Source organism: Patagioenas fasciata, chromosome 23 (genome assembly GCF_037038585.1).
Source record: "Patagioenas fasciata isolate bPatFas1 chromosome 23, bPatFas1.hap1, whole genome shotgun sequence".
Taxonomy (NCBI): domain Eukaryota; kingdom Metazoa; phylum Chordata; class Aves; order Columbiformes; family Columbidae; genus Patagioenas; species Patagioenas fasciata.
Window position 1 is genome coordinate 5334691 of NC_092542.1, and position 23570 is coordinate 5358260.

At 46.5% G+C, this 23570-nt stretch overlaps 1 protein-coding gene across 13 annotated transcripts in view; it reads right to left on the reverse strand.

Annotated features, from left to right (window-relative positions):
• The window catches only part of PAX7 (paired box 7), a 96637-nt gene that overhangs the window by 36323 nt on the left and 36744 nt on the right, over nt 1-23570 (reverse strand). For all 13 annotated transcript variants that reach the window (XM_071798301.1, XM_071798303.1, XM_065855299.2 and 10 more), the window contains exon 6: nt 12708-12907. In XM_071798301.1, coding sequence (XP_071654402.1) covers nt 12708-12907 — 200 coding nt within the window. The remainder of the gene's footprint in view (nt 1-12707; nt 12908-23570) is intronic.

Below are 23570 nucleotides of genomic sequence, written 5' to 3' on the forward strand. Positions count from 1 at the left end.
AGAATTGTACTGCAGCCAATTTAAATCTCTGTGCATTAAAATAAACCCAGTACTAATGCACGTGCAAAGCTGGGCTCATGTTTCCTGCAGTGCTAGTTTACCTGTAAGACACAAAGGGAAATTTTTCTAAATGCATTTGTCTGCCCTGATGTGTTTTATCATGGGCAATCTCTTTTCTGCATAGTGGTAAAGGCTTCTCAAGCTGTCTCTTGGGCTTGGTTTACTTCATTTAATCAGAGAGGCTCTCAGGCCCGATCCGTGTTTGGGGTTCAGAAGTATGCGGATAAGCTTTCAAGCCAGATGAGAATGCAGCTGCTGGACTCTTGTGAGGCCTAAAGGGCTAGAAAACATGATTAAATTTCACAGCAACAAGAAAAAATGAAGCAAAAATCAAGAGTGTAAAGCATTTGGGGCGAAAAAAAATCTTCCATCAGGCTTCGAAGCTGCTCAACGTCAGATCAGAAGCTGGGGTTACAAGGGTTTGAGGCACTGCAGCCTAAACCGTCCCCACAGCTTGTGAACTGAAACTAAAATTTCTCCCCTAAATACAGCAGAACCTTAGTCTGACCGCACCTGGTACTTCAGCCACGATCCAAATCTCAAAGCAGGTATTTTTCTCTGCCCTTTAGATTGAGTCCCGCTGCAAATGGTCACTTGCCGGTTTGCCTTGTTCTGGTCGGCACCTATGGGTCACCCAGCATGACAAGGCAACATTTCACTGCAAGCTGTTTAGTTGAGCGCTGGCTCTCAGTCCACACGCTACAGTGCTTCTTGCTGCAAAAACAAGCATGCGCTGAGCTTCACACACCAATTTCTGTGAGGTTCTCTGGATCACAGTCTATTCTTGCTCTTTCTCTGTGTTACTCATCCAGTGTGCTGTGGAAACAGATTCAAACCTGCTAATGATATTTGCGTGTGACCTGCTGGTGATGGTTAGGAAAGACCTAGTCCTGGGCAGTCCTGCTGTTATTTACATCCACGGAGAGTGAAAACAAAAATACCCTGGTTTTCTTTGGAAGAGTTGGTCTAAATTAAACCCTTGAAATGTATCCAGGGCTGATGTCAGGTCCTTGGCACCAAACGCCTCTTTTTACAGACCTGTTCCTACGGCACTGCACTAGTGGCTGAAGCAGCATAACCTCTCAGCACCTTCCAAAAGTGTGACAGAAATAGGTCAGCTCACATCCGATCTGCATTGCCCAACAAAGGCCATGCAGGTCAGAATCTCTGGGTCTGTTTTTGGCATCAGAAGTCGCTAGCAAAATCTAGGACAGAGTTAAGGAGAGAGAAATGAATGAACCTTAAAGGTCTGTAACACTTTACAACGCTTTTACACAGTCTAATTCGTGGCACAGTTTCTAGGAGCAGCGAGCAACACAAATAAATAACCTTTTCTTTGCCCTGGTCATGCAAAGAGGATGGTCCCATCCTCTTCTCACACATACACGTATGTGGAATTCATGCTCATTACGGACACAGAACTTGGCTCCTCTCACATCACTCAGAATAAAATAAATTTGCTTCCACTTTTACAGTTAAGGACATAAAAACTGTCTCAATATTTCTGTGAGCTGAACATAAGGAGATCAAGAAACCTTTGCTCTTCAGAGAAAAAGGCCGAGTCCCAGGCTGGAAGAGCTTCCAAATTACTAAGATCTCAATGCTGGGAATAACATATAAAATTCCTATACCCGAAGGGTATAACCAAGCAGCTCTGAGTCCAGGAGTCGAGAGGGAAAGAGAAATTGAACTCCCAGGATGTAAAAGCCACACCAGTGATTTCTGACACTTTCCCGACGTCGCAAAGGGTGGGAAAGCTCCTTTTTTATAACTAAGAGCCAGATGTTGGCAAATCCACTTGGGATTAGAAGTTCAGAAGAAACACGTGGAGCGAGATGGTCGAGTACAGAACATGTTTGTCCAACAACATCCCTTCCTTTATTTGTTAAGGGAGATAAAAGGATGCTCTGGCTCCTTTTACAACTAGGTAGAGTTGACCAAAAAGGCCTGTGCAGGGGTCATTCTCAGGGTGTCTTACCTGCTTTGCTCTAGAATGTGCAGCGGTTTGGAAGACAGGAAAGCTAATTTTCATCAGGAGAGAAGTACAGTTCTTAATTATGCTACAGGCTCCTTCTCTGACTACAGGAAAGCTATTGCTTTGCTGTTTTGCAGTCAGGGGAAACATCGCTGCATTCAACAAATTCTGGTCCTTATACAACCCGTGCATCAGACCGCCATCTCTAAATTGACGGTAACCCCCACATTTTCTTGTATTTTAGTTTATTTCAATAATCAGCCATCTGAAACAGAAGCTCTCCTTAACTGCCAGTAAGCACCATACGCAGCGCAGCGAGATCTCTGTCCTGGCTGAAGCATCACAGCAAAACAAGCAACAAATGATAAGAATTGTAAATATACATGCATCAAATTCACAACTACACGCTTAAATGGAGCGCTTCCTAACAGAGCCTGGCTGGAGAACCCAGCCACAAATACACTGGAAGCTGCCACAAAGAAACTGATAGGATTTATCTTCCCGTGCAGAGGAAGGGACATTTCATGGCCCAAACAGGTTGATTCTGCCCCTTATTTATAACCCACAGAAAAAAAGCAGATACATTCCAGCTAATGACGTTAGCAATTCTTTCCCTTCCCCCGCCTTAAAGGTGGCTCAGGCCTTTATGCTTATAAATCATTTTATTGGTAGTTAAAATATAGAGGCTAGAGCATCTAACTGTAATGCGAGGCGCACTTCAAAGGGAACCTGCTTTCATTTCACAACAGTTAAGGTTTTATCAGCTACTAAAGATTCCCCCTGCCAGAGGATCCTGTTACACCATGTTAAGCTCGGGGTGAAGGCTACGGCTGCTAAAACCAGCCTGGTGGGAAGAAGATGAGGAAGAGGAGGAAGTTTTGAAGCTGTTGGTCTGCCTGTGGAGACATCGCTCTAGGGGCTGGATCGGACAACTGGGGTTTGCTGCTGGGAAAAAAACAAGAGGGAGCTTGGGAAAAGGGCTGTGCAAAGAACCCAACAGCAGGAAGAACTGCGTGTCAGAAAGTGGTGGTTGTTAAAAAGACAAGTTCTTCGTGATTTGTCTGTGCACAGCAAAGAGATTCTACACAGAGTAAATGTGTTGCTTTCCAAGGGTATGGGTAGATAACATAGGCCAAACTAAAGTTCGTACATGCTGAAGACATTTGGGGCTTTTGTCCCTGTGAATTTTCTTCCATAGAATGCATCATGTAGACAGGAGATGCATTATAGAAACTGCACAGCTCAGCTGAGGGGAAGTAGATAGGTACAGGAATACCCACATGGAATATAATTTTAAAGAAGATATTCTTGATGTTGTAGTCATACCCAGGGTCTGGAGAAGAGCAGAGCCCCTCACTGTGCCATGTGCACCTTGCTCTGTAAGCGAACACACTGCTACAGGGACGCTGAACATGAGATGTTCACCGCAGAGTAACACTCGATCCATTACCTTCACTGTCCCCTCCACGGATCAGAGACGAAGAAACCCCTCCAATTCATCACCGTCTGCCTCGCAGAACCAGCTGAGTTCAGAAGAGCCCGTCCTCCCGCTCGGGCTGGGTTTGGGGCAAAGGTTAGCAGCGGTTCTTATTTAACCCCAACGCCTGCACCCAACCCTGCCAACGGCCGGCCCGAGATGTCCCAGGCACTTGTTCTGCACCGGCAGAGACAGCTGCCTGCCAGGATGGGGCTGGACTGAATTATCCCCGCAGCCGCCCAGATATGGGTCAGCTCCCACAATTTGTCAGACAAGGAGAGGAAAGGAAGGTCAAAAAGAGCCTCCTGTGGGAAAGAAAGCCTGGTGTGTTCCTGCTCAGCCTAATCAGGACTCGATGTTGGGGAAAGATAGATGGGATAAAAGAGCTCATAAATGGAAACAGGGATGGAAAGGCCAAGCGGTGCTTTTGCTTTCGAGCAGAACGGAAGAGATGCAACATGTGTTTGCTTTCGCAGGCCCGAGAAGCTGCAGAAACCAGGTGGAATGGAATCATATGGGCATTTATGGCCCAATCACACCGGAAAAATTCCACTGAAGTCAGATGAGGTCCCTCCTCAGGTCGCCTAAAGGCGACTCTACCAGATCGGGTCCTCTCCGGGCTCTCCTTTAAACCAGGGCAGATCCCTGCAGTGATGCAGAAGGTTTTGAGAAGTGAACTCTAGCAGCAACAGTGATGAGATACAAGAACAGCTATTGCTCCATCCAAACACCTTCTTCTGCCCTCCCAGATGGAGATGTTACAGTGGCTTGGGATCCTGTAAGTCCCTACAACAGTTTAGTGACCATCAAGCTCTCTCTGCCAGGTTCTGAGGGTTAAGAACAGACATCGGAGACATACAAGCATCATTGTGGCTATTGAGGGAATTCTTTAGGCAAAATAAAAAGCACAGATTTCAGGCACGCAGATTTTTAGCGGCACGTGGAGGGACACGGCTGGATCTAGTGACACTTCAGTGCCTAAAACGCAGAGCCTCTGTCACTTGTGGGTGATATGGTTAAGATAAATATTAAACAAGGTTAGTGGAGCAGAACAAATGACTCCTCACAAATGAGATTATCCAATGAATTTAGCCTATATTTCTCCCGGCATATCCACATTCCTGAAGGTGCTTGCTATTTATAACAATCTGTTGAAGAATTTCAGACCGTTTGTGGTATGGGGATTTTTTTGCAGATCACTTTAAAAACCCCAAAAAACAACAACAACAAAAAACCCCACACAACACCAACCAAACAAACAAAAAAAACCATTGTTAGCTGTGAAACATTTGATTAGAAAAAATATCGCAAGAGTAAAGTAATCTTTGAATCAATCATGTCACAAACGCTTCCTCAACCAAAAGGTCATCTCTACCTTTAAATGATCATCACCGTATGAACACCTCATGACTGCTGATGGGTTCGTACTCCAGACAGGGAAGCAGGAGGCAGCAGAAATGGGATAAATCCGTCCACTTGCACACCAGGACATCCTAAGCCCAGGTTTAAACTTGTGGTTCCACAGCTCCAAATCCAACCCCATCCAGCGATGCAGCTTTGCCACTTACTGTCATAAAAGCTAATCATATTTACAAATTTTAAAAACAATTATGATTGAATGAAGTAGCTATTGAATACTGAAAGATCGTTTGCAAATGTGGTGCTTTCCAGTTCTACATTTTATGAACTGTGCCTTTCAGTGACTATTTCAGTTGTCAGAGAAAATTCTGTTAAAATAAAATATAAGACCTCTCGGTTACTTATCTGTTGATCTTTTTATAAATCCGGTGTCTGAGGATGAATGGGACCCGTGGAAGCTGAGAGACTTGGGGATGAGCTCACTGCTGTCAGAAAGCAGCTGCGAGGCAGTGGATTTTATGAAGTGCTTTCTCTTCACTTGAACACTTGCTTCTCAGACAGCCAAGTCTTAATGGTCTTAGAGTTGCATTTAAACACTTTGAAACAGGCTTTGATGTTCACACATCATGGAGGTGAATGAGATGTCGGAGAGTAGATCACCTGCTGCTGTTGTTCAGGTGAAGATAGGCTGGGCTTTAACAGCAAACCAGCAGCACCTTGATTCCCACTATCAAGATTCTCTTTGCAAAATAAAAAGCAATGAGCTTTTAAAAATAGCTTAAGCACTCTGTGAAGTGGCTCAAAGACTCAAAGACCCTGGCAAACCCTCCTCCTGATTATGATAAACATTTTGCATTGCTGACCAAACCGAATCTATTTAATTGGTGTCCCAGTAAACAGAAAGACAGAACAGACGAGTCACACGTGCTGGCGACTCAAAGCAACAACACACCTGCTCACTGGGTGGTGGCTCTGCTGGAAGCTGAGATTCAGCATCGAGCAAAGCGTATGAGAAATATTTTGGTCCACGCCCTTGTCAGACTGGAAATTTTGTGATAAAGGTTCTTCTCATAAAACCTCTGGGAGGCCCTATTTGTTTTTAATACAATGGGACAGACACTCTGCTGCTATAAATCAGTGCAACTTCACTGAGTTCCATTTAGAGCAGCTGAGCGCGCGGTGTCAGACACAACCGCTTCAGCCAGGGAACCGCGAGCTCAGTCATTGCTTTGGCCTCTGGGCCCTCGCTCCTTTGTAAGGAAATCAAATCATTACCACATTGTTTAGGGGATCTCTTTTCCAGCTTGTGCCCGTGAGGCCGGCAGTCCCGATGTCCTCGGTCCAAAGCAGACCAAGCAAAGGAGAACAGGACCAGGAAAAGGTCAGTTCCAGGTTTCACATCTCAACACAAATTTTACCTAAAACTCCTGATCTACTGAACAGAATGGATTCCATCTGCAGAAGCCAGCGAGTTCAAAGGAGCGCTGTCATAAATTGCTCCATTTGTTTCATACAGATGTCCCGCCCCGCACATACAAAACAAGCTGGTTTTGTCAAATTACGCTGCAAATCCTGACATTTATGCTCATTCCTGTTGTTTTCAACCAATGCTTTACCAGAAGGACTACAGGATTAGGCTTATCATTTCATCACCAGTAAAGTCTCATATACTTAACGGAATAGCGCTGACTCTGCAGCACGATGCCCTCAGGCTTACAGAGCTGGCACTACGTCCTCTGCCAGTGGCACATCTCTATTTCCAAGGGGGCTGGTTACTGCAATTGTACTACAACTATTAAAAGTGCTGATGCTTTTCCAAGCAAACCCTTAGATACAGCTATCGGACGTGCTTGCAATTTTAAGAGATCATCTGTTTTTTCCAAAGCTCAGGTGGAAAAACACTTGCCCCTGAACTTTGGATATCTTATATTTTACTTTACAGTTCATTTTTTACGTGATTAGTAGGTGGACTGAGGACTCATTAGGAGCATATTAGCTGGGGTAAGTATGCAATGGGTTCCTCTTGAATCCAATTGCATTTCTGCTTCTAACTCAGGCTGGAGAGATAGGAAAGAACAGCAGCAATGCCATGAGAAGTCAAGCATTGATTCACTAAAACAAAAAGTAACACTACAAGACTGCAGCCAAGCTCACTCTCTCACCAGCAACATCCCGCAGCAACATCTCCACAAGACATGAGGGGGAAGCATCTGGACCCACCTCAGCTGCATTTAAGCCTGGCTTTACCTTGCAGAACCAGTCCTTTAAAGCCGGCTGGAACAGCACGCTACCCTCGCCCCGACCTCTCCGGGGAGCTGGATGCTGCTTGGCATCGCACTGAAGAGAAGCTGCTAAATTCACATATACCGTGATTAAGCTATGAGAGACGTACCCATCGTTAACCAACTGACACGATAAATGTTTTCTGGCCGCCTGCAAAACGAGGGGACATTTTTCAAGTTTTAGATCCTTCTGCACGACAAGAGGAGACAGAAGATTAAGTAATACATTGTTTAGAAGCAGAGTGCTTAGTTTATATTTAACTAATAACTAATAGATGCATTGTAAGTAAGAAACTAAACTATTATAACTAACATCAATTATTTCTTACTATAGATGTACTGTATGTCAAAATATTGAAAAATTGTAATGCATATGTAATAATTATGTGAATATAAGCAATGCAAGAGCATCCAGCCTCGGGAGCACTGACGGAGGATGATCTCCAGCGCTTGATAAAATAAAGAACGCCGCTTAACGGTATCATTGACTCTGCTGTTAAGTTTATTTCGGCACCGCTGCTCTCCGGACGTGCCCGGGCACACGCAGCGGCAGCTCGGCCGCGGTTCTCACGGTGCCAGGGGTTGTTCTGGCTGTGGACGGTGGATCTGGCCGCCCCGGTGTGTGAGAGCGCGGCTGGCCCCGTGCCACGGAAAACCAGCGTGCCAAAGGAGCCGCTGCCAAGCAGAGCCCCAACTGCCGGCTCCTTCGCGCAGCCCCGGCTGCTGCCAAAAACACAGGGCAGCTGTTGTGTCATAACCTCATCGCAGCCCTCTTCACGAGAAATGTAAACTAGCCGGAGCCTCAGGAAGAAAGAAAACATTCTCAGCTGACCTTTAAGGGAGGGGGGATTGCCTCAGAAAAGCCAGTTTGGACACATCTCAAAGAGTCTGGGAAGCAAAACACCAGGCAAACAGCTTTAGGCTCCAGCAGCTTTGCATGTCTCAAGTTAATGCTCGGAGCTGGGGGAGCCCTGCTTACCACCCTTCCTATAACATCTTCAGCTTCAAAAAGCACCATCTCCAGGAACAGGACAGACCGCGGAGCACAGTGACAGCTGGTGACAGAGCACTGGGGTCCCCACAATGTCTGAGAAGTTCCTGAGAAAGTCAGGTCTCTTCTAGAAATTGGACTGCAGAGCACTGCTGGTAAATGGTGGTTTTCAGCTTCTTCACACTGAGAATAGAATTGTTTTGTGAAACATTTCAAGCAAAATTGAATGGAATTTCTTTTCTGGTGCTCCATTTGGCAGGTCTGAGCTGCTGCAGCATGATCTAGAATATGGCTGTTTGTTTACTACAGTTTGAAACTCTGTCATAAAATACATATTATGTGAGTAGCCTAGAAATGCACTGAGATTTCAGAGGCAGAATTGCTCTGAGCCTTTTTATTAAATGAAACATCCATTTTCTCCCAGGCAGAAATCACAACAGTATCCATCATAAAAATGATCAATAAAGCACTGGGTTGCGACTCCTGCTGTCTAGTTTAATTTTGTTATTGAAATAACGGTTTCTCAGTGCATGGAATTTCCTGGGGATTAATAACAGACATCAGCATCACAACGCACCCACCCTTTCACGCTTCTTATTTATTTCCAGAAAGCACCCACTGCCCAAACCATAGGAACTCAGATTACCGTCCTTGCTAGCGGCACACGCGCTCGTACCCAGCTGGCTGTGGAATGACCATCTGAATCATCCGCAGGCCACGCTGAGAAGCAAGAGCTGCCATCTATTTTTTGGGAACAATTTTGGTAGATTTCTGGGAAAGCCTTTTGAGAGAATACTTTGGAGCCTGACACATCTGAGTCATTATAGCAGCAGGATTAATGGAGATAGGTTGCTCACATGGGAACCTACACGAAGTTTATTCATGAAGAACATTCTCAGCGCTCAAATTTCTAAGTGACTTGGGATTGTGGTGCTGACCTGAGGGGGATTTGGGCACAGGCACTGCTTTGTTTTACCTTAGATTGCTTTCTGTTGGTATTTTTCAAGTAAAAAACAGAAATAAGCATTCAGGTTTGTTGGTAAATAGCCTTAAAAATGCAATATATTTGGGCAAACAGATGTACAAATGGGATCAACTAGGAGAAGGATTAGTTTCAACTCCCATGACTGATGTACCTGGTGTCTCTTTTGACATTAGCGTTGCTTTGACAAGTCATTTCTACATCATTTCCTGACAAAACTACTTTCCTATTCAAAACCACTGTAGCGACAAAGCTAAACTGTTCATGAGAAAAGGCTTGCTCTGAGAAAGGTCCCTTCTCTAGAAATGTCAGGGAGAAAAGTTTCAAAATTATCACAGAATCCCATTTGTCTTTTTTTTCCATTTAAAAACTTTGACATCATCAGTTAGATAATTGCAAAAACTGGTGTAAAAACCCAAAATACATTTAAGATCTAAATCAAAGTTTCCATTAAATGAGCTAAGCGAATTGCTTAGCTGTTAGACTTAATTTTTAAATCCATGAACACTTGGCCTTCCAAAGCTTGTTTTCTGGGGGGGTGGAAATAGGAGCTCGCAGATGGGCAAGAATTTGTTCAGTCCTGGACAATTAGTGTGGGCACATGAGTCAAGACATCGTCTCGCACACAAACAAGTCAGTAGGAATTTCCATCGGTGGCCTCGCTGGGTAGATTTGGCACCGAAATCCTGATCCTTACGGAAATCCACGGCAGTCTTCTCCCTGGCTATGCTCAATTTGGGATTAACCTTTGAATGGTTCGGACCTTTGGATGTGTTGGAAGTCGGAAGGCCGGAATCCTGCATCTCAACCAGACACTGCAGTGACCTTGCAAAAATCTTGCTCACCCTCCTGTGATCTTCCTAGCAGACGAGAAACCGGAGCTTGGAACTGCTCCCCACCACCCCCTCCCCTTGTTGTTCAGCCTGTGAGTTTTATTAGCTGTCAACGTGTCAAACTTCCACTTAGGCGGGCAGCTGCGTGACCAGCCAGACTGAGGCCTGCCAATAAAATTTAACAGAGCTATCAGCTTTTCACGTGGAAGAGATTACGGTACGTGAATGCTCAGGTAGCAGAGAGAGCGAAAGAGACTTGGCTAAGTTGAAAGGTAAAGGGAGGTGAGGAGGAGAAAGAAGCAAAGAGATGGAGAAGTCCAGTGCTTATACAGTGATTAGCAAAATGGGATGTTGTGTATATACAATAAAGCAGGCCTGACAGCAACACCTGAGCTGTGATTCGGAGACTCGGGTGTGATCCAGGATTGACCAGCACCAAGATCCAGACAATGGCTGAATCAACGACCAGGCACTAAGGAGCTGCTCTCCAGTCTCTTTTGTGACTATGGGTCACAACATAATCTTCATACATTTGCCTCCCATTTTACATGTGAACGCAGTAAGCTTTTGGGGACAAGTAGATGTTGGCATGGCCTGCAACACCCAGAAATCCTGATCTCAGCCGGCCCTGCTGTTATTACAGCCGTCTTTAATCCAAAGCACATCTCTTGGCCTTTAAAACTCTGAGACAGGAGTAGGGCTATAAGGGGGTAGAAGGTTCCCCGCTGGATGGGTACATGTGTGGATATGTGTGTGTGGCTTTTTTTTTTTTCCACAACAACTTGATTGACTAATGTTTGTAGGTCCCAAGAGCCAGGAAAAGATCTGCTCTGATATCCAGAAAATTTTACAAGGGGCGGCAGGCTTAAAAGTGGTGGGAAGAAGCTGACTCTGCCAGGATGTCGGAATGAGAAAGCCATCAGGAATGCGCCTCGGAGAACAGCTGCTACTAGAGCCCTGGCAGGAACCTCCGCACAAGCTGCCTGGGAGCAAGTAGGGAGATCACAGCTTGAGACAAGGGAAAGGTTCTCTTTAGTTATTTATTTAGCTTTCCCGTTCTGTTTTCGTCTCCCTCCTTTCTCCCGGCCTTGTCACAGTGAGGTCAGAGCGCCTCGGAGAAGAGAGAACCTGCCCTCCCTGGAGCTTCAGGGCTTTTCCCTCCCTCCCCAACATGCCCGTATCACAGCTCACACAACACAGTTTTCTTTCACACCATAAAAAAGTGTTACCTAAAGTCTGTTCTCCCCTGAAATCCCTTTTTTAAAATCTGTTTGCCACAGAAACATCTCTTTTTATGTCTTTCTTAACATCTTATGCCCATCTACAACAAGCAAGACCAATTAGAAACAGAATATGCAAACCAAAAATGTGGGAATTTACACTTTCCAACTCTTGGTAGCTTAGTTGTCTAAATTAGCTGCTTTCCCAGTCTCCATCTGTCTGTGAACCTACATGGGTAGCAAATGAACACTATTACCGCTGAATGCTCTGGCACGGTCTTTTGGTGAAATCAAAACTAGGATCAGTTGAAAGTTTGCTAGATTTCCTTTCTGCGGTCTCCATAGCCAAATCTCGAGGGATGATGGATTCGGGAAAACCCAGCAGCTCTCAAGAGAAAGCTGGAGGGAGGTGAGGAAGCACCTGCTGCAGTGCTGCAACTGGCTTGGGAAAAAAGGCCAATGGGAAAAGTCCTTAATGATTTAGTGAATGTCCCAGGTGTGGGGGAAACGTCCATTCCCAGACAGCTAGGGGAAAACAGCAAAACCTTCTGGCTCCTGAGTAAGCACATCAAGCTCATTATCCTGAGAACTGCAGAACAACAAAAAACAACCCTGTTTTGTTTCAGAGGAGCTGGTTAATTGACTGTTTCCCTGTCACAAGCCTGGAGTACCCTTGCCCTCTTCTCTCAGAGCCACTCGCGGGGACTCTGTGCTCAGTCTGAAACCCAATCGTGCTGGTCACACGGAGGATGGACTGCTGGGGTCTCCATTTCACTTCTTTAACCCAGCACAATCCCAAATCCCTCCCCCTTTCCTTCCCGTTCCCCAGGGGACTCTATTATACCCCCCGATCTGTTCACACTCCTTATCCCTCTGCATGTTTGCACACACTGCTGACCCAGCCTTTATCTGGAAGACATAAGGGTCTCTGTGTGGAGTTCCCACAAGGGCTATTAATCGTGTAGATGTCAGAGTCCTCCGGCTCCGAACCCTCCCTTCCTGCTCCTCCCCTCTTCTTCCCTCCCCCCGCCCTTTTTGTGCTCTCTGGAGATCGAGGGGAAAAGAAGTTTCATGAAAATTCACACATAGAACTTGCAAACTTTGCAAAATATGAGCTGCTCCCCTGGGCGAGGCTGGTAAATGGTGCGATTTCTCCTGCAACACCAAATACAAACATGTACACACACACTGCTTCCTCCCAGGCAAATGAAGGAATTTCCTCCAACAGAAAACAGAGCGCTAAATGCTTTGCCAAGTTTGGCAAAGTCTGGTTCCTGGTCCCAACCTGGATGGAAACTCTCCAGCTGGTACCTCTGCAACGGGCCAAATCCAAACGGCACATCTGCAAACCCGTGGGAACGTGCAGAACTGAAGTCTCAGAGCCTTGTGAACGTGTCCCCAGAGACGATGAGCATCCACATTACGGCTTTTCAACACCCTCATCCCCAGCACTGCCACCTCCTTGCCCACGGTGAACAGGAAGCTGTGCCACCGGGCTGACCTGCCCCACGCCAGGTCTAGTCCTTACCTGAACTCGGGCCTCCGTGAGCTTGGTTCGTTGAGCGAGCTCCTCTCGTGTGTAGATGTCTGGGTAGTGGGTTCTCTCGAAGGCTTTCTCCAGCTCCTCCAGCTGCTCGGCGGTGAAGGTGGTTCGGCTGCGGCGTTGCTTGCGCTTCAAAGGCAGGTCTGGTTCGGATTCAACGTCGGAGCCTTCGTCCAGCCTGTTACCTGGGGTGGGAAGGGAAGGGGAGGTGAGGCTTGCGTGGTGAGAAGCCAGAGAGGGAACAGCGCTTGGAAGAGATTTTTATTTGAAATTACTGTTTCAGAGTTGTACATCTCACGCTGAAAAAACATAGAAGCTGAAATGCATGCATAAAAATATCAATACCTAGTGCTTTGACTTGTGCAGCCTAATTTCCTCTTGGCTTTTGTGTAGTACCAATGTTTAAGATTTCGATGTTTTTAAACCACCTTAGGAAGAAACAAAGAAAAACATTTCCAGCTCCGTTTCACCTGTAGGTTGGGTTGCCCATAGGATACAGTTCCTCTTCTCCTAAATTCCCAAATTTCAGCAGGAGTTTTGCACAAGGCCAGATTCCCACAGCATTAAGATGCCATAAAATTCCTTTACCGATATCTAATTCGGTCACTTATTTCCTCCACCTTCACTTGCCCTGCACCTCTGCCTTTCCCTTCTCCCTGCACCACACCTGAGGCGCTTATCGAACCCAAAGAAGTAGAGCTTGGAGTACATAAGCCCAGTTTTTCTCACTAAAGTTTCCTGAAGTTACTAATAGTGTTTTTCAGTCCTTTTTGCTCCATACTATCATCATCCAAAAATCCGCCTTTTTCTTCCCAGAGCTGAGAACAGCAGCTGTGATTTCCCCAACAGCTGCTCGAGCGCGGCGGCAGTTTGAGGAGTACGGGGCAAATATCCCATCGGAGTTCACTTGTTTATACTGAGATGACCACAAAATGCCATTGCGTTCGGCTCGCTGCAAAACAAAAATGCTTTTATGTCTTGGAGTCCCAGAAACTCTGCTACAGAGGAGCGGATGGTTTGTTTGGGAGGCAAACGCATCACCTTCAGAGGTTTTCCCTTCTCTAGGTCTGGCTTACCAATACATAGAGTCTTTACATATGTTCACCTTTTTAAATCAGGAACCATTTATTTCTCACTGAAGTCAGTGAGAAATTGACCTTTTGACTTCAGAGGAGCAGCATCTGTCCTACATTTTAAAGCCAGTTTTACTGTACATAGAAATCTGTTACCAAACTAGCTTTTGGGTTATGTCCATTTTCAGGGAAGGTCTAGAGTCTCAAGTGGTATAAAAAGAACATCTGTACTTGAAAACAACAGCCCTCCACATCTGGGTCCCAGATGATTTGGGGCAGGTAGAAGCACATCTGGACCTTGGAGCACCATGCTGCGAAAAAGCACATCTGGAAACCTATAGCATACAGTAAATTTCTTGAAGTTAATCACTTAACTCGCTATTTTGGGTTTAATTAATTAGTATGTTTTCTGGAAACATGAACAAAGCAAGGACAGGGGCGTGTTTGGGTCCAGGATGCGAGAGGGCCAGTGTGAGGAAAACAAAGGAAAACACACCAAGTTAAATGTCATTTAACTCTGCAGCTGAGCATATTTCTTTACAGTAAATACACATTTCTGTATAGTTGGTATAAATGCTTAGCAGCAACTTTCAGCCTGCGAGCTCTTTAGCCCAGGGACTGTCATTTGTGGCACGTTTCACAGCTCATGTAACAAAACTCCAACACGTTTGGTAAGTACTATGGTGGAAGCAAGGGCAACAAGACTTTAAGATCTAACTGTTGGTCACTTGATTGCAACACTGAAACGTGTACCTACAGCTCATCCATTTACTTGGTCCAACCGGTTACATGGTATAAACCAAACCTGCGATCCAGTAACTCCCCAAGTGAGGAAAAAATGTTTAGAAAAGGATCTGTAACACGTTTCGTCTCCCTTACTTTGCTCACTTTTTTTCTTTTTCTGTGGAAGTCTGGAAGGGAAAATCCAGCCATGCTGTCTTCAACAGCCTAATGCTCCTAATATGGAGCTTTATGCTCCAAATCCCTGATTTAGCTACAAAGTTTTGGGAGAGGACAACTGATTGTCACGAGTAACAACCTGTCCTGCTCACAGCAGCGCTGGGACTGCGCTGCCCATCACGCTGACTACAGGGATAAAAGGGTGCAGAGCCAAACCTTGCAATATAAACTGACATAACACTTCGTATCCGCGAGTCTCCAAACAACTCCCAACTGGCATTATCTCTGTTTTACAAGCGTGGCAGGGGTGGCAGGAGTCACCCACCTACGGTCACCCTGTGAGTCAGGAGCAAGGCTGGGAAAAGAAGCCACAGCTCCTCGTGCCAAGTGCGAGGCTCCAACAACCCGACTACAAAGATGAAACCAAGAGAGCAAGAAAAATCCCAGGGTATGTCTGGAACCAGCTGGTCTTAGTAGGATGCAGCTGCTGCTGTCAGACACAGATTCATTAAATAATATAGAAAGTCTCTGAGCTGAGACAGACTGCGGTATGAGCTTATTATCTAATGTATCCCCTATTATCAGGGGCAGGCTCCCTTATCTGCCTAAGATGCAACTCGAGGATCTAACAGGTCTTTTCCATTCCTAAAGCACTGAAACCTGCTGGAACAAACACTGCTGCAATCTCTGCAAAGTTTCTGCACAATGAGAAGCTTTTACAAAGCTGCAAGAGTAACTCAAGGAGACTCCCTCACTAGGCAAGTCCGGGGGGATTCACCCAAAACTTGAACACTACATTTCTAGCCACAAATCCCTGTGTTAAAAATGAATGCATGAGCAGGGGGAAAACCCCAGTTTGCAGCCTCCAGCTGGGGTTATTGCCATAGAAATAATTGTTAGCGTTCGCTGGTAGCATTTTACACTTACTCAGCATGGACAGCAACGAACACCCTGCAAATACAAAGGTGGAGAAATACGTAGCAGCAGCTTCTTGTGTGGCTTACCAACCACTAGTTGTGATGAAGGATGGGAAACAGCTAGCTGTCCGGCACGCAGCTCCCCTGGGACATCAGACTGGCTAAAGATTGACAGAAAAGAACAGAATGGAGAGGAGAATGGAGGGAAAACTCTCACGGGAGGGCAAAACTGAGAGAAAAGTGTGTGTATTACAGGACACACACACGCTGACCCTGCCGTTTTTATTTTAAGAACGATTCCATCTTTATTATTTAGCATAACTGCTCCATAGCTCAGAAACAAAAAAACCAAACTGCTCTTCTCTCTCTGCATTGCAATACTATTAGAAATAAAGAGACATACGCTTCATTATGGGAATGAAAGCAAGTTTGCCAGTGTAAAAATTCGTAAGACCTTCCCTGTGCTTGGGAGGGATATTCAAATGTACCAGCACCTTCTTGGAGCAGAGATACAACGCAACTCATGCAAGGGGGGAGAGACAACCACGGGAAGGGACTTGAAGGTTTGCATGGACCAATGTCAAGTCCTGCAGCTCGAGGAGGATGAGCTGGGGAAAAACTGAACAAACCAAATTGGTTGTTTCTCCCCATAGAAATAAGTGCAGCTGGAGCACATGCACAGGTGTGTGTGCAGGATGGCACAAGAAAGGTGATAGATATAAGCCTGGGCTTGTCATGGGACCCATTCTAGCATGAAGAAATGTGTAAATTATGGCCCACAGACTTGTATTCCTGAGTAGCACTGACAGTTCAGGTTGGGGGTACAATTAGCAAGAGCTGGGCAGAGCTCCCTGGAGGGGTTTAAAGGAACAGAAGTGGACTGGACCTTGAGAAAAGGAACAAGACACCCCCCCCCCCATAATTATGGTCTGGATGCATCCTTCCTCTTCCCATTCCCTACACTCCTCCATATCCCTTCCTCCCCCTCCACCTTTCTCCTTTGCATCTCCATTCACTGCTCCTAGGCATCTCTTAGCCCTGGAGTTAAATTAATCAACAGGATTAGGTGGAATCGGCCACAACAAGACCCTCCAGGCTCCGACTGAGCCCTTGATGCTCTACAAGGACCTGCTGCCTTGTCTTGAAGCACCCTGGTGCCGTCTGGAAGGATTGGCAGACAGAACCAGACATGAAAACGCATTCATTAAAGTGGGGATCGGATTTTGTAAGAGGGTAAAGGGGAGCTGCACGTTCTCTCCTTCAGTATTTCTCATCTCATTTCCCCTCTCTCTTTCTCTCCCGCTTCCAGCTGCACCATCCTAAAAATTAAATATATGTTGGGCAGGATGGAGAGGGGGAAGGGAATGGTTTTGTGAAGAGCTTCGCTACAACTGCACCTTTTGTGCTGCAACTGGCGTTGGCAAACTCACCCAGACGCTGCTGGAGCAATGGCGATGCTCCACAAAACCGGGTCGGGGGGTGACTGGCTGGCAAGCCAATGCAGCCACAGGGGAACTCAGATTTAACAGCATGAAAGAAATAAGAAAAATCTCACTTTGAAGGTACCAGCAAGATCTGAGCATCCCCACGTTACAGCCCCATACCAAGTCTCCCCACTTTTCACAACGCTCTTCATCCAAAGCTCTTGTGCTTGGTGGTCCCAACGGCTACCCCTATATGAATGTGTATATATTTTTCCAGTCCCATATAACTTCAAGTTATTTTATGCTGGAGGACAATTATAGAGTCTCTCAATGACCTTGAAAAGAGCAGGTTTCACCTGCCCCATGATGCTTTTGCTGCCTGACATCGCCTTAATAAACAGAGCCCCACTGCCATGGGACAGTGAGGAGGTGCCCATCCCACAGGTGAAATATCTCCTGATCATGGGTACCTTGTTAGGAAGGCCTGAAATAATAAGATATATTACAGCTGAGATCCTTGCCGTGGACCTCAATTACAGCACATATGCGGAGCAGGAAGGGTGAGTCTGCACATCTCGCATGCTCTACTCCCACAAAAGGATGTGGGATGAACAAGGATCACCACGATGCAGCCATTTATTCACAGAGCATGTCCCCTGCGCTGGACCCCGCAGTCAACAGCTTCACAAGCGAGAGCTGAAACTCTCCCTGATTTCTTAGCATCTGCCTTCCCCTCTGGCAGAAAGCAAACAAAATCCATCAAAATGCAAACAAGCCCATGAAAAGCCAGAGAGAAGGGCGACGCAGTAACAGCATCGCAGGCACAGAATTGTATCGCTTTGATTTTTCTCTCCAACGTAAAATCCACAACACGCTTTTCTCTCTCTTTTCAGAAAATGATGAAGTCCTGAGCTCACAACGAGAGGTGTACATGTGTGCACAGAATAACCCCGCTCACCTCCAAACCTATTCAGCAGCAAGTGGGACCGCAAAGGGGGACAGGGGTGTTTCAAATTCATCTCTCACCCCCCTTCCCCTGTCCAAGCGCATTCCCAGACACAAAAAAACAATAATCGACAGCACATACAATAAAGCTTGGGTTTCCCCCTCCCTCCCCTTTCCAACCTGTAAACTCCCCATTCTCCTGCATTTGCTCGTGCGTGCGCAGCTGTATTACAGTTTAACATAGTTTAGAGGGCTGTGGTGTGGAGCAGCGGCAGAAAACGAATCACATAATAGTTGATATGCGTTTTAATCAAGTAATTCGGCCCAAGCAGAATGATCGTGCCTGTTGGTGGGGTGCCCTTGAATACCAAACAGACTGGGTAGCAGGCCTAGGAAAATGAAAAAGTCATTTACAGCTCAGCTGGGGACTGCAGTGTTCAGCAAAGCATTAGCGTGGGGCCTTTGGAGATCAAGGTTTGGGTATTTTTCTATTCTTTTTTTCTAATTCAGGCACTGAACTGGCCAGCTGTAACCAAACCAGACTGAGGTAATGTCCATTATGGGCTTTACAACTTGGAAATAATACTCACAGTGGAGCTGATGCTCTTGAACAGGGAGGGAGAGACAGCGTGTGTCTGTCTGGAGGGAACACGGAAAAGTGTAGGGGGTCAAAGAGAAAAGTGTTTCACAGCTGGATAATTCCCTCATCATGTCAAGATCTCTACTGAATAAGAGAGATCATATATGGAAGGAGAAGCTGTAGGAAGGAGGGAGAAAGGAAAACTGGAGGTTTCATGGATGAAAAGGGAGCACATGCAAAAGGTGTCCAAGTGTATGCACATGCCCATGCATGGGTGACAGGACACAGCCCGTCAGTCGAATGACCACAGTGAGAACCACACAACCTTCCCAGCTTGGAACGTGGTATCCAACGATTTCTCCACATCTGAATCCCAAAGATTCACCCCAGATGAGCCCCACATTCACATGCTGAGCTTAAAGACTCAAAGGTGGTGCAATGTCTTAAGTTTTCCCTGTTCTGGCTGTCCTGAGCACTCACCCCAGCTCTGCCAGAATTTGCCCCTTAACTCATGGATTGGCTCTGGGATTTTAAGTAAACAGGAGTATCTCACCCTACATCTCCTTGAACAGGTACCTTCACCTCCTTGGCTCAGTGCTAGCTGGGTTCATGGGCACAACTACAAGTGAAGCACTACAGGATTTTGGAAAGAATAAGCTACAGAAACTCTTTTCCTTGGAACTGTCATCCACCACCAAAAGCCTCTTGCCGACATGTGATATGAGGACCTGCACTGGGTGAAGACACATCCAACAGCTCTCCACATTCTTCTATCAATTGCAGCCTTCCCAGGTAACTCCATTCAGGTTGGGAACATACCTTTGCCTTGAAGCTGGAAGCTAAACTAGATGAAGGCTTTTCCAAGCCCACAAAGAAGGAACTGCATCCCTAACCAGATGCTCGTTCATAATCCATGCCACGCATATAGACCAAGCAAACTCCTTTGCAGCTCTGGCAAAAGCCAAAAAGCTGTACTCGTTTATCTCGGTGGAGGGATCTGGCCCCGAAGGCTCCATCTACTCTGCATGTGAAAGTTGTAAGAGACATGAGGGCCCCAGCAAATCCTGCCGCAAATCAGGTCTGGCAGTGGAGGTACCAGCTGCAGTACCCCCATGCAAAGACACATGGTCACAAAAAACACAACATATTCTGTTCCTTGCGAGGAGCGAACAAAACCAAATCGTCCAGAACATTTGGAGGAAGATGGGGAGGGAGGGAGGGCAAAAGACAGCCTATGTCTCCAACAGCCTTTGTTAATTCCCAGCACTGGTCTGAACATAAACAGATGGAATATCCATCAACTCCAGTCGTCTTTTCTTTTCTTTCAACTTTTTTCTAGTTCTCGCCTCCCTGCCCCCTCCACCCCTAACACTCTTTCTTCTGGCTTTTGTTTGGCCTTTTAAAGAACCCCGAGGTAATGAGGCCTGCCCCAACTCCCCAGCACATCTGTGAAGTCCATAAAAGGCCCCTTTTTCACTTCAATATTCATAGCCGCGTGCTTGTGGCAGGCGCAGGATCCAGCGGAGGGCTGCACGAGAGGGACCGCAGGGGCTGGCTGGCTCCTTTAGTCGCATTGAAACGATGTCGTTAGAGAGGCATCAATAGCGCTCCCAAAATTGGGAAGCAAAGGGAGACCAGCTGGGATACGGGGGGAATAAAGAGGCAGGGAGAAGAAAACGTCTGCTCACTTTCTCTGGAGTTTTCCCTTTTTTGCTTTCTTCCTTTTTCAGCTTCATTTCTCCAGTTCCCTTAAATAAATTTCTTGCAGACATGGGGAAGTTGACAGAGCAGCACAAACACGTCCCACTCGAGGGGCTGAGCTGCACAGGAGAACTTGGCACAGGTATCCAGGATCCTTGAAGCCTGCTAGAATTACGGATGGGAGATATGATCCTTTGATAACTGCCTTAATTTACCAATTAAAGCAGCAGGTAAACCCAAGACAGATTACCTGGCCTGCAGTGTACAAAGCCAGGCTCTTTATCCAGGCAAGGATTGGTATATATATGGTATCTGGGGTTGAAAAAAACAGTAGGTGACTGATTAAAGCAGATAATTAAATGTACATTTTCAGCTTGGGACTTTGTGCTTTGTTTCAAGCTCAAGTCAGCGCGCAGTCTCTGTCCTGTGTGCTCGGCTGGAGGCCCTGACTCTCACCCCCTAAATTCATGCCTTGCCTCCACCAGGTTGAACCTCAAGCTGCAGGCCAAGGACATGCAAGGAAACCCCCGTGATGCCAAGCTTGCTGCAATCCCACCCTTTGTGCCCCAGCCATGCCCATTTTCCCCCAGCAGCAAGCATACATAACATCACAGCCACCAGAGCAAGGGGGTGAACCTCCAGGAGCCTGTTACACCAGTTTGCCTCCTCATTCTGAGCACAATACAATATCTAACTGCTCCCCACATGCGTTATGACCACCCTCTGAGGGCGCCTGGAGGTACAAATACCATAATAGAAAAGATACTGTACTATTCAAACACCTTTGTGAAAATAACACTCAGATCCACAGGAGAGAGACTTAGAACTGACCCCAGCCAGATGACAGGCATTTCTGGAGAGTTTTGCCCTTATACCTCAGTTCTCACCTTGAGAAACATGTGTGCTTCTATCCCAGACCCAATCCCCCACACTTAATCCATTCCAGCACTTTTAATGTAGTAATTGTCTCAAAGCTGACTGAGCAGAAGCATCGTAGCTGTGTCTCAGGTGCTGCTGATCCCTAAGCAAAAGTTTCTCCAGATCTGGGCTGGAACTCACTTGGTGTAACACGTTCATCAGCACATCACGTATGCACAGACATGCTATCTCCGACGTCTAGCATCCTAGCAAGGCACGCAAACCCAGGTTTCCCAGTTTCTCAGCTGTGACAACCTCTGCTCCTCCTGGCTTTGTCCCAACACGGCTCTGCTTGTGTACTTGAAGTTCTGCCACCCCTTCTGTTCCAGTTCTGGGCCCCACGCGCTCTGCCAGCACATCTCAATCTTGGCTGATAGCTGCCTTGCTATTCTTACCCTGGGGTCCCTGCACAGCTCCATCGTTGCTCCTCCATCCCAATTTGCAACACCCTCTTTTATTTTCATCCTAAACCCCTATATAGCTCTGCCAACGGCCCTTAATCTTGTCCTGTAGTTCCTCTGCCGTTCCAGCCCTGGGCCTCCCTGCCTGGATACATCAAGTTAAAGACCTTTCAATATAAGACTCTTTCAGGAAAGATCAACAAATTTAACCTCATAAACCTTTCCCAATCCTGAAAAACCAGCCCGTGAGAATGAGGCACCAGAGACCACTTAACCACACATGAGAAACACATTCCTCCTGCTGTTTGCAAGCCTTGCTTCATTTATCTGAATGTCAGGCCGGCTGCCTGAAGCCAAGAGGTGTGCGAGAGGAGGCACGAGCGGCCACTTCGCTTCCTTTACTTTGTCCTCTACCGTGTCTGTGAAAACAGAGGGATGCAGCAAAAGTTATTAAGGCAGTTGTCCTTGGAGAGCATCTGATTCTCTTTCCTCTCTTTCACTTCCTTCCTTTTCCTGTGTCCTTATGCTTTTTTATTTATAAATATACACACTATATATATATGCATGCACGTGTATATATACATACATCCTCTCCCGCTTCACTGCTACTTCCACTTGCTTTCCTGCTCTCTCTACTGCGCTTCTGCCAACTCCGTCTTTCTCTCCATATTTACACCCCTCCCCTCCCTACTTTTCTCCCAACACACACAAACACTCACAGCTTTACATTAATTTCAGTCCACGGAGAAAACACCAAAGTACGCGACTGTAAAAGAGGTCTGGGTGAAAAGGACCCGCAAAGCAGAGCGTGTCCCTCGTCAAGTTGGCCAACAGCAACTCCGGCTGCCGCTGAAAATGTGTTGAGAAGCTGGACTGTGACATTCGCCTGCAATTGAACCCCTCTGCTTGTCTCTGCTGCTCTCCGCTAGCCGAGCCGGGAGAAGAAAGAGAAGAAAGAAAAGTATCGGGAGGAGAGAATGCAAGTGACAGAAAGAAGGATTGAATGAAGGAGTGAAAAGAAAGAAAGATATCCCTGCGCCGCTTGGTCCTTTATCAGCCCTGTCATCTGGTGCAGGGCCCTGTTCGCATTGTCTCACCTTGGACAAAACAAAAAGGCGTTTTTGTGCAGATTCCTTTAGAGCTGCCAGAGCCCGCACCTTAGGGGGTCGCTAAAGGCTGAATGTGCAGCTGACAGCCCTGCGCAGCCCGATGTGATATCAATAAACTCCGACACGTCAACTCTTCAGCACAGCTCATGTGGAAGGTACGGCTTGAATATTAAAATCTCCAGCGGCCGGGAAATAAGCTTGGGGTGGAGAGGGGGGGAGGAGGTGGCTCAGAGCAAGATGAGGTCGACGAGTGAGGGGGCTGCGCTAGCACAAGCTAGGGGCAAGGCAGCCAAAACAAGAGACACCATTCCGGATCTGCTACCTGCTGTCTCACTCACTGTGCAGTGTCTTTTTTTAATTTTATTCTTGGCCACCAGCGAGGACAAGAAGCGTAGACGCTTGTACGATGGCTTCCACTCCACGTCCTGGGACAGGGATTCTCTTTAAGAACCAAACTAGACAGGAACACAACAGCCAAACCAAAACCTGCACACACCTGCTTGATATTACATTCTACCTGCTGCTTGCCATTTGCTTCAGGGCAGGCGCAGCGTATGCATAAGTGAGCAAACACACTACTTCTTCATGTACTGCTGTTTATTCTATAATGGTGAACAGCCATAGAAGTACTGGTGCTTTCTCATGCCTGTTAGCACCAGCTACAAAACATTTTCCTCTGCTGACACTTTCCATCACTAGGTTCCAGAGTGAACACACCTAGCTGAAATAGGAGGCTGCTCACTCCATGAGAACTGGACTGTGTTAAACTCAGAGCCACACCAGGCTCTCAGAAGGCTGCGTAATGTCCACAGCCTCCATTTGCACTCAGATCACAACCCTGAAGTTTTATTTTTCCAGTAAAGGTTACAGTATATTTTGC